Source organism: Arabidopsis lyrata (genome assembly GCF_000004255.2).
Source record: "Arabidopsis lyrata subsp. lyrata unplaced genomic scaffold ARALYscaffold_6, whole genome shotgun sequence".
Lineage (NCBI taxonomy): Eukaryota > Viridiplantae > Streptophyta > Magnoliopsida > Brassicales > Brassicaceae > Arabidopsis > Arabidopsis lyrata.
In genome coordinates, this window is record NW_003302550.1 from 19,945,299 (window position 1) to 19,956,698 (window position 11,400).

General features: G+C 35.0%; 1 protein-coding gene and 1 long non-coding RNA gene across 2 annotated transcripts; one reads left to right on the plus strand and one right to left on the minus strand.

The window, feature by feature from the left end:
* Nucleotides 1-3,335: 3,335 nt before the first annotated feature.
* Nucleotides 3,336-6,381, minus strand: LOC9308557 (protein phosphatase methylesterase 1). Its single transcript, XM_002874558.2, has 13 exons — nt 6,138-6,381; nt 5,963-6,047; nt 5,811-5,881; nt 5,557-5,671; nt 5,389-5,468; nt 4,976-5,060; nt 4,819-4,899; nt 4,421-4,515; nt 4,282-4,332; nt 3,906-3,986; nt 3,740-3,812; nt 3,592-3,669; nt 3,336-3,502 (listed from the first exon to the last, which is right to left on the minus strand). Exons 1-13 carry the CDS (start codon nt 6,242-6,244, stop codon nt 3,458-3,460), a joined length of 1,047 nt encoding a protein of 348 aa, XP_002874604.1. The 5' UTR covers nt 6,245-6,381; the 3' UTR covers nt 3,336-3,457.
* A 202-nt stretch (nt 6,382-6,583) lies between these two features.
* Nucleotides 6,584-7,886, plus strand: LOC110227824. Its single transcript, XR_002331505.1, has 2 exons — nt 6,584-6,846; nt 7,660-7,886. It is a non-coding gene; the product is annotated as an uncharacterized LOC110227824 (long non-coding RNA).
* The last annotated feature ends 3,514 nt before the right edge of the window (nt 7,887-11,400 follow it).

Genomic DNA, 11,400 nt, shown 5'->3' on the forward strand with positions numbered 1-11,400 from the left:
AGACATATAGTCTTAAGTATGTGGGCTCACAGACTTATGGTCTGGGCCAGCAATCTAGGAAACACCAAGTTTCTAGTTGCTTTGACTGGTGATGACCTTAGTATGAGTTTCCCTTGTGTACATTCTACACACGTGAGGTCCTTAAGAGGTGTGCCCTTTTGATTTTAATATCAGCTTTAAGCATCATGTTAGAACCAGGCTGGCCAAGCCGGTCATGCCATTAGTGAATTTCTCAGTAAACCCTTTTGTTTACTGTATTAGCCTCTATCATATTGACCTTGGCATAGTAAAGGTATATGACGCGGGTATAGTCTCTAAGACCTTCTCATGGTCTTGGGTGCTCTTAGTAATATATGGGAATCCTTTGTTCCCTTCACCCTTAGTTTCAATGTGGAAACCATTCAAACACATTTCTTTGAAACTCAACAAGCCCCTTTGGGCTGGGTGAATATGAAGCATTTAAGGATGTGTGCCCTTGGGAAAATGGGCCTGCCATGAGCCTGCCCTTAGCCTTCACTAAATTTAGCTATAACCACAATTTGGCTAATGAACCATGTCTTTAGATATTTCGTTTATTGAATTCTCATAGTCATCTATCTCATGGTCGAAATCTTCTTCACCATCGTGATGAACTAAATGAGCTTCTAGATTCTTTTCAAACTCTCTTGATAGAGATCAACGAGATGCTTAGGTGTCATGCACGTCTTAGTCCAATGATTTCCCCATTCCTCATCAGTGGCAAACAAGTTTATTTGAGTGTTGTGGTTTGGGTATACCGCGGCCTCTACCTCGATTACGACCAAAGTCGGGTCGACGGCCTTAACCATATGAATGGTTTCCTTGATCATATAAATTATAATTGCCACTTCTACCACGTTCATTCCATTTACCATGATTGTGGCCATGATACTTATCTCTTTGGACGTGGTTAGACTCTTTAGTCTCTTTAGGCTCTTTAGGCTCTTTAGGCTCTTCAGCCCAATGGGCTTCTGATAATGGGGTAGGACCAGCAGGTCTCATTTCACTATTTATAACTCATTGTTTTGCTCAGCAAGTAGCAAAACAAGAGTTTAGACTTGCATATGTGGTAAAAACCTTTTTCACGATATTGTTGCTGAGGCAATATATTTTTTGTGTGAAAGGTCGATAGTGCTTTCTCTAGCAAGTCATTCTCAGTAACTTCTTCACCACGAAATCTCAGTATTGACACTATTTTAAATAGTGTTGAGTTATACTCATTCATGGATTTGAATTCCTGGAGTCTGAGATTCTTTCGATCGAATCGGGCTTTTGGGTAATAGCACCGTTCTTTGGTGGTTATATTGATTTTTTTTTTTTTTTCAACTCTGTCCTGAGGTCCAGAGGATTCTTAATAGTGAGGTACTGATTTTGAGACTCTCATTGAGGTGATGGCGTATGTTAGTAATCGCCTTATATCTTTCTCTTCTTGTGACATTGTTTCCTTCCACAATAGATTCACCAAGCCCTTTTTCCTTTAGGACAATCTCAGTGTCCAAAGCCCATTGTAAATAATTGTCACTAGAGGCATTGAGTGCCGTGTATTCATAATAGTTGATTTCTGACATCTACAATATATAGAGTTAAATGAGAACTCATGTAATCGGTTAGATCAAGTCATGCGGTATTTAAGACCGAGCCATGCTTGTCTTCAGCAAGTGTTTTCTAAACAATCAGATCATACTAGATTAGGATATTAGGATTTCGCGGTTAAGTTTTAGGGTTTTAGCATCCGCGATTTATAGTACTAGGGTTTTTGCTAGGATTTCGGTTTTATGTATGGAACTTTCTATTTATGGAAATTTTCCTTATATGGAACTTTCCTTTTATGGAAAATTTCTATTTCTCATCTAGAAAGAAATCCTAAACAATTATGTATTTTAGGGTTTTGGAATATTTCCTTATGAAGGAATTTCCTATTTTGGTAACTTTCCATTTTGGGAAACTTGCTATTTTAGGGAACCTTTTATTTTGGGAAACTTGCTATTTTAGGGAACCTTTTATTTTGGGAAACTTTCTATTTTACGAAACTTTCTATTTCTGTAAACTTTCCTTATATGGAACTTTCTATTTCTGGAAACTTTCCATTTATGGGAAGCTTGATCTTAAATCGTGACTTAGAGTTTATTAAACCGGTTTAACCTAGGATTTAGGATTTCGGTTTACTTTCGGTTTAACCTAGAGTTTATATTAAAACATTCAATCTATCATGCCATTAAACATCTTTACATTCACTAACTTCTCAATTAATTCTCCAAACAAAAATCATAAATCAAATCACATGTGCCATTTTTCATGCAAATTTTATCTTATCAAACTTTAATTGGATCATGTATATAAAGCATAATAAATAAATAGCACTTATCTTAATTGGAGAAATGAAACAGAGACCCGAGATCTGATATGGAGATTGGAAACAGTTATGTCTCTTAGCTGGTTGGGACCTCCTACAAAATCTCTATATTTGGGAGATCGGAGAATGAATCGGAGGATGAGGTTGTAGAGAGATCCAAAAACGCTGACGATGTTTCCAAATAACCAAACCAACGAAAACCATATGACGAATGTCAGACCAATTACAAGCATGAGTTTATTATCTCGGGTGAATCAACAAAACAGCAATATAACACATGTCGATCAAGCATGATAGAATATAGGTAAAATATTATAGTGGAATGGAGTCACGATTCTCTAGAGAGACTTAAAGTATTATAATTAAATCTAACATGATAACGTTAAATGATGGATTTACAAAAGCATATCTCAATAAGTCAATAACATGAATCGATGTTACTTGTACTAAACCGAGAGAATATAAAATCATTAAAGCACCTAATACGATATAATTATAAGTATGAATCGATCAAGGCATGCATGAGAACTTATCTCAATCGGAAATTTTTGATTAGAGATCCGAGACGTTGTTGGAAAAAAAAGGGAACGGTGTCATCGTGTCAAAGAGATTGGTAGTCTCCGTTTTCTCAACGACTAGGGTTTCGTTGAAGGTGTTTATAGCTCAGGCGGGTAAGGTTTCGTCATAGATCTTAGCTTTAAACGAGAATGGTTTCGTTTAATTTTTTTTTTTTTTTTTTTTTTTTTTTTTTTTTTTCAAACGGCTAGGGTTTTTGGTTTTTGTGAGAGAAATTTAGGGTTTCGGGATTTTTAGCTTTTAGAGTGAGAGGCTATCGTGCTGATAACGTGTTGTGAACTGTGTATTTCATTAATAGAATAAGGGATATATATACAAGGATAATAGCAGGATACAGAGAATAAGGTAAAACCCTAATGGGCCATGGGTCGGTTATGGAGTCCATCTATATGGTTTATAACAATTTTAATCTTTTTACCCTGGTTTGTTTTTGTTTATTCATAAGCTGACAAAGCGAAACAAAGGGATTAGCCCACACGATGGCTTTGGCATTGTCCGGTGATGGCTGATTCAAGTCTTAGGCTGTTGTTGTGAAGGTTTCCACATTCCTGGTATCTGTTAAAAAACGGATTATATAATCAGACTTTCAAGACTAAAGTTGCAAAGAAAGAGTGATACTGATAATACACAACACAGAACCAAACCTCAACACCATGAGGACCAATTCTGTTACGTGATATGAAATTCAGAACTAGATTCGCAAACTCCTCCGGTACATCTTCCTGCATTCCACATAGATCGTCATTGCACAAAAAGATCAATAGAAAAATCATAAGGCAATCGCATTTTTACCTGTATGGCATGTCCAGTGTGTTTGACCACGATCATCTGAAACTTTCCTTGCATTTGACCAATTGTGAGGGTCCTAATCCAATCCATCAATATCGTTATTATAATACGCTATAGATATCGATTCAACCTAACTTGAAACCTGAGCCAGAGGTGAAGAAGAATTTACCTGTCCAACCTGTCAGTACCAGCTAATAGCAAGAGTTTCGGAACTGGAGATGACAAGAACTTCTCTGAGAGACCGTCATACCTGCAAGGCAACTAACATAGTTCGAATCAAAAACTATTCAAGAGAGGTAAATGTTTGCAGTCAGATTCATAACGGCAACTACTGTAACCAACAACACTTATTATTCAACCATCTCAGTAACCTAAAAGAACTAGCTTATTTTTGTATTGGTGATAGGTTAATTATGAGATCCCATGGTGACCAAATATGGACGAAGTTCTTACAAATACAGTGCTAACAGATTTTCTGTGTTGTGGTTAAAAAATATGCAGTCAGTGATTTACTGAACTAAGATAAGAGATAATGAGGATCATACCAGCCTTTCCAATACTGCTCTGTTTCTTCAAGACGTGTCCGGTAAACGTAGCTGGACAAAGATTCGTATTTCCACTCATTAGGACAAACATGTGATGTGAATACCGCAAAATGATAATAACAGAAACAGAGATGCGCACCACTGCTTTGAATCATAATATTTGAGAGTTGGGGGGATGGAGACACGAGCAGAATCAATGTTCCTTAATGACCCTCCTCTAACGCTGTATTCAATCTGCAGAGATTATGCATTACTTTAGAGAGGTAGACCCAACACAACTTACTACAACAAAGTCATTAGTTGTTTGCAGCTTATAGGCATCAATTTTTTCTTTTAGGTTACAAAGGATTAGCTTTAGCTCAATACAAAGAAATCAAGGCAATGAGGGAGACTTTTGAAAGCTGAAAGGCCAAAAATTTCAATAACAAGGATTCAAGAAGATCACACAGCCAAAAGACCAAAAGTAAAACACAATATATTAATGCCGTGATATGAGCATTGTTTGTATCTGCAACCAAGAGTTTAAAAGTTGCTTACAGCTTTTTCAATGCTGGGAAAATGTTGCATTCTGTTTGAAAGAATTTTCTGCATGTGAATTAGCGAGGCAATAGCAGTACCCTGTAATGAAAGTACTTTGGTCAGTTCATCTCACGAGAGTGCAGACCAAGTGAGACATTTCTATAAGAAATCAAACCTCAACAACATCTACAACGACAAGCCCAGCCAAGCTAGGCAATGTTTTGTTTGCAGCAACTTGTACAGCGACCGAACCTCCCATGCTGTATGTTAATAACATGAAAACTGGATACAATATTCTACAAATTTATGCATGTGTCTATCACTACAACTCTGTACCGAACGAAGCCTATCAATGTTCCATACTAAAGAATTGAAGTCATAACTATAGGGTCCGCAGACGAAATGTTGTGTTAGATCATAAACAACTAAAATCTTAAACTTTCTTACATATGGTACAGGTGTAATAAAATATTCGCAGGCGAACTGGAAAATATTAATGTACTCACTATTGACCATCCGTTTACACTTTAAGACAGAGATCAAAAACAACATACCAATATGAAAACTAAAATAGAGAAAGAAAAAAACCTGTGACCAACTAGCACAATAGCTGGAGGAGAGTCTCCATACATTTCCTTAATCACAGCCACAACATCATTGCTCATAGTCTGCATGTTACATCACTCTCAATTGTCAGAGACCAGCTAATGTATAATCAATGAGCTAATCCAGACTTTCAAAACTAAGTGAATGTACCTCAAGCGACAAGTCCAATTCATTCTCTGAAACCGATTTACCGTGTCCTCTCAAGTCCATCGCAACCACACGTGCTTTCTCCTTAACTTGACTTGCCACTATAGAAAACGAGAGCCTGACAATAACAAATGAAACCATTATACAAACTGAAACTGACTACCAAATCTTAATTTGAACCAAAATTCAATCTTTAAGAAACTGAAAGAAGTGAGTTCTCTAATTAAACTAAAGAGCCAAGAATCAAAAACACTAACCCAGAGTAGCCACCACCATGAAGACAAAAGACAACAGGTCCTTCTGATCCTGCCATATATACATGAAACACCTAAAAATGATAATACACTCCATTAGAGAACAAAGAGAACCAAAACCAAAACATTCTAAGAACAAATTCGTTAAACGTTACATCGTCAGAGCCAGTGATTGATATATCATCTTCTTTATCAAAATAGCTTGTCCATTCTACAGGCGAATACTTCTCCGACGAAGTCCTGTAACAACAAAAAAAAACAATTTCATTTCTAATTACACGATTCAAGACCAGATCGGGAGGAGAATTGAGAGATGAGATTGAAACTTACGTAGAAGGAGGACGAAGAGGACGAGAGGCGAAGACTGACGCCGGAGCTTCTAAATGATCCTCTGAGGTATCTTCACGAAGAGGATTTAAATTTGAAGAAGAATCCATTGTTGAGAGGTTTTTAAGGTTTGCGAAATTTTCGAAATCGAATGTATAATAATCTCACAGATCTTCTCAGTTCCTTCACTCTTCTTCTTCTTCTACAATTTGCTTTTCGGATTTTAATCTCGTTGGCCCCCTGTACTCGAATCATTCTCTACTTAGCCCCTGTTCTAAAAATAAATAATTTAAGTGTTTATTTTTATTCAAAAAGTTAGTAAAAGACAATAATATTTGTGGGTTTCAACTTATTTACTGACCCAACCTAAGTTTTGGATCAAATATCCAATAGCTTTGGGGCCCGTTTTGGATCCACTCCTTTTTTCCAAACGACCAACTCTAATTCTATCAAAACATCAAACCCTAACTCTCCTTCGTCTTCCTTTTCTCTCAACCGCAGACGGAAGATTTTCTGATTTCGTTTTCTTCTTCTAGATCCTCTTCTTCTTCTCTCTTATCTTGTTTCAGTCGATACCCTTTCATCTTCTTCTTCTTTCGTCTTCATTCGTTTCTCTGGATACTCCTTGAATCCGAGATATCTGCCGTGAATCCGAGTAATCGACCGTGAATCTGAGGAATCCGCCGTGTCTTCTCCGCTGTGTCTGCTCTTTGTAAGATTTCTTTTGTTTGATCTGTATATTTCGATTGATTTGTTAATTTTGGTTTGATTAGGGTTTGATTTCTTTTTGAGGGTTTAATAGGGTTCGATTCATAAAGGTTCTGGGCTTAATAAAAGTTTGATTTTGTTTGAAACAGATGAATTATGGATGTGTTTTGTATTGAATTCGGTTTTTTATGGATATAATTCAGATTTTATGTTTACAATTTGGGGATGGATTTGAAATACAATTCGGATTTGAAATTGCCTCTGTTAATAGCCATTGTGAGTAGTTTTTATGTCACAATTCAGATTTGATGAATTTGTTTCGTAGAGATGGTTTTTGGTTTGATTAGTATTTTAATTTTGGTTTGATTTCTTTTTGAGGGTTTAATAGGTTTCGATTGATTGTGTTGGGTATTGATTTATGGATGGATTGTGTTGGGTTTTGAGGATTTTGATATGTCGATTGATTTTCAGATTTCAATTTGTCTTGTTTTCGGATTTGAATTTTGGGTAATTTTCCTTTGAATTGTCCAAATGTTCGATCTTGAATTTCTCTACATATTTCGGATTTGAATTTTTCCCTTAGATATATACAAAGCGTGTGTTTCGGAATTTTTGAAATTTGTTGAAAACAAACTTTATCTCTTATAATTATGTAGATAGATAATGAGATTGTGTGAGTATGTGTTTGGATTGCTTGTTTATCTGCTTTGATTAGACAATGACAGTTTCATAGTGACCAAAAACCATATGTGTTATTTATGTAGAATTTGAGATTGTTTTTGAATGTTTGATACTGAACTTGTATTTGTTGTTGCAGGTAGTAATTACAATGGCTATTACCAGAGGAGGAGCATCTAGTTCTAGAAGTGAACCATCTTGCGAGCTTAGAAGTCCGAAAAGACGAACAAGTTGCAGGGTATGTCGAGCAAGAGAAGAGTTCGACTCCTATTTTGGTCTCTGATGATGAGTTTCGCTTGTATTCTGGTATCTGATGTTGATGTATAAATCTAAGTGTTTAGGTACAACTGGTACGATTAGGTACAACTATGTTCTGGGTTTATGTTTTTTGATTATGTATGAATCTTTGAATCTGAATCTAATTATGTATGAATCTTTTAATCTGAATCTTAATATTTTTATGTATGAATCTATGTATTGAATATAATCTAAGGGTTTTGAACAAAAAAAAAAAAAAAATCTAAACTAATTAAAAAATCTGACAAATGTGTAGATTTGTAAGGGTTTTTGAAAATAAAAAAAACAGTGAAATATCTAAAAATATCTGGAAATATCTAAATATCTAAAAAGTTCTGACAAATGGCATACCTGGCGCCGTTATTTTGGAAAAAAATTATTAAAAAATAGCTCAAATTTGTTCATAGTTGTGCAGTTGTACTCGGTTGCACATTTTTGCTCATAGTTGTACAATATAGAGATTTTAGTAAATCTAGTTGTTATCAACTCTAATTTAATTTTTGTTGGTGGAACCGATGGTATTGCCTCATAAAAATACTATTACTTTGTATCTGTACATTTATATTTATCAAAATACAAGTATTTCAAAAATTTATAAAATTTTAGTTCAAATCTACAAAGTAACCATGAAAGTATAAGGTTTGTTAGTGTATGAATGTGGGATTTTGAGTAAGAATTTAAGTATTTTTTAAAAATATGAAATTTTTTGTCAACAACTTGTTGTGTAGTTTCATTACCATTGTGTATGTATTTTTTAAGTTTTTTTTAATTTAGTTTTAAATTTTACATATTATATAAAATTCTGAAAATTTGCCAAGGCATTAGACCTTAGTTGTACCTGTGGTACTTAATTGCACCAAGACTGACAAAATTTGCACAGATACGAGAAGGAAATCAACCATAGTTGTACCTGCTAAAACGTAGTTGTACAACACATAACATATAAGTTTTACAAACAAAACCAATACAAACAACATCTTTTCTTAAATTAACCTAATAAATAGCACTCGGAAATCAACCTTGGTCACCCGCATTCCTCTATGTTCTCCAATGGAGGGAAATCTTGTTTCTTGTCTTCTTCCTTGTTTTACCTCATAATCTGGAGGATAGGCAAACTGTTGCATTATCTCCTCAGGAAGAACCCATTGACTATTATGGAGAACCAGATAAATTGTCTTTGTGTACGCCAAAACCCAAAGCTCGATCCAATAATACTTTGAGCACAAGTCATGTGCCCGGAGCTCGGGAGCTGCATCCTTGTTTGCCGTAAGTGTAGCCGCTATTGCATGCACGCATGAATATTTGTTTATATCAAAACGTCTACAACTACCTTTTTCTTTCTGCAAATCTTCTCAACCATCTTAACATATGATACTTCCCCTTTCGATTTATTCATAAGAAAAGAATACACTTCTTCATCTTCTCCGTTAGAAATCCAATGTACATCTTCTCCGATATTTGTATAGTATCCGTCATAAGAAAATCGTATGACTGAATTCCTTTTCATTGTCCTTGAAAAAGAAAGAGAGAAAAAACGGCCTATAATTTCACAACTTTCGTAGCAGACCATCAACATAGTTGTCCATATTTGTCCCAGTTGCACCAAACTTAGGGTTCCGTTAATATTCTACTTAGTTGTACCCAGTGGTTTCAGTTGTCCCAAATCTACAATCCCAAAATATTCAACAAATAACCCTATTCAAGCTACGAATTAAACTTAATCATACTATACTAAGAAAACAAGTATACTTACCTTACAGTATGGTGGGAAGAGAAGAAGAGGAAGAGAAGAGATGTCTTTGGAGATGCAAAATCGTAAGCTTTAATGGTGAGCTTCAATGGTGGATGCTTGGATCGTAAGAAGAAGAAGAATTCACTTTTAGTTTGGAGATGCTTGAATCGTAAGAAGAAGGAGATACGGATCTTTTAATGGTGGATGGAGAAGAAGAAGAAGAATAAGAACGTCGGAGCTGCACGTCGGAGTTGGAGCTGCAACGTCGGAGCTGCTGAAGAACGTCAGAGCTGTTGAAGAAGAAGAAGAATAAAAAGAGAAAAAAAAATCTCTTAGGGTTAAATGTCGTAAAAGGTTTGAATTTTAATGAGAGAAGAGAGAGAAAGTATGTGATTGGTTGAATAAAGAATGTGTTGGTATTTAATTAAATGTAGAATAAAAAGATAAAGGGTAGAGTTGGTTTATGAAAAAATTGGGAAGGAGAGGGGGTAGTGAGAATAAAGAGGGGTTTTTCAAAAATTGATTCACCCCAAAGGGGCTAGAGAGATTAAAATCCTTGCTTTTCTCCATTTTTCGCGTTTTTCAGTCAAATTCAATAGGAAGGTGACACCTCGACGGAGGCATATGGTTATGGGCTTATCTTTTTATGGGCTATATTAGGCCCATAAGATTGAACTTGTAGAGGTTTAAATTAAGTCGGGACAAATAAACCAAACCGAATGTACCGAACCGAAATCGAAGTAAAAAGAACCGAATCGAAAATTTGAAAATAACCGAATGGATACTAAATTTTATAACCGAAATAACTGTAACCGAATCGGTACCGAACCGAAATACCTGAAATACAATTATATTTTCAAAATAATTAGTTATTTATAGACCAAATAATTAAAAATACTTGAAAAATATATAAAAATAGTAAATATACTCAAAAATAACCGAAATATATCCAAAAATATCTGAAAATACTCAAAAATAACCGAAATATCCGAAAATATCCTAATCAAAATAACCGAATGGATACTAAATTTTAAAACCGAAAGAACCGGAACCGAACCGAAACCAAACCAAAATTTCAAAATATCCGAATAGATACTAAATTTTAGAACTGAAAGAATCAAAACCGAATGGACCCAACCGAAAGCCCAAGCCTAGTTTAAATGATGCTTATAGTCCTCACATGCCCATCTATTTCTACTAAATCAATAGTCATTTTAACAAAAACTGCCACACTCTCCTTTTGACACGTGGCAAAACTCTCAAATTTTGTTGTTTTACTTTCGTAACCCATTCCTATTATTTCTGGAAAAAATTAACAAAAAAGAAAAACAAAAAATATCTTACTACTTTCTTAGTAACTGCTCATTCCCCACGATCTCAAAATTACCCCCTCCTTCCAACTCTCTCCCACTTTAATTGACGAAATCACTGTAACTTCTTCTTCTTCTCTTCTTTTTCATAACCTTAGATCCTCCATTCTTTCTTCTAAATCCTCCATTCTTTCTCATATCTTTTTTTTAAATGAGAAGTCGAGCACCATCCACTATCTTTTAATTTTTTGTTTTATTTTAAATCTATATTGAATATAAAAAAACAGTTTCTAATCAGGCCTCAAAATCGTCTTTCATGCCCGATCACGAGTATAATGGCTCCATCAATTCCCGGTCCATCCTCAGCGATTGTTCAATTCAAGTAAGTTTTGAAAACAAAGTTTGGAAGATTAACGTTCAAGTCATGATTGATTTATAAGTAATTCCAATCATTTTTTTTTGTATGCTTAATTTCTATCTTCTAATTCTACTTTTCTCATGATTGTTGGGCGTGCTCACAAATTACAATGGTTATTTTCGA

Coding starts and splice junctions, on each gene's coding strand:
- LOC9308557 (XM_002874558.2), bottom strand. CDS start 6,244: ATGGATTCTTCTTCAAATTTAAATCCTCTTCGTGAAGATACCTCAGAG. Junction 4,900..4,975: donor TCGTTGTAGATGTTGTTGAG/GTTTGATTTCTT, acceptor CTTTCATTACAG/GGTACTGCTATTGCCTCGCT. Junction 3,813..3,905: donor GGTACTGACAGGTTGGACAG/GTAAATTCTTCT, acceptor GGATTGGATTAG/GACCCTCACAATTGGTCAAA.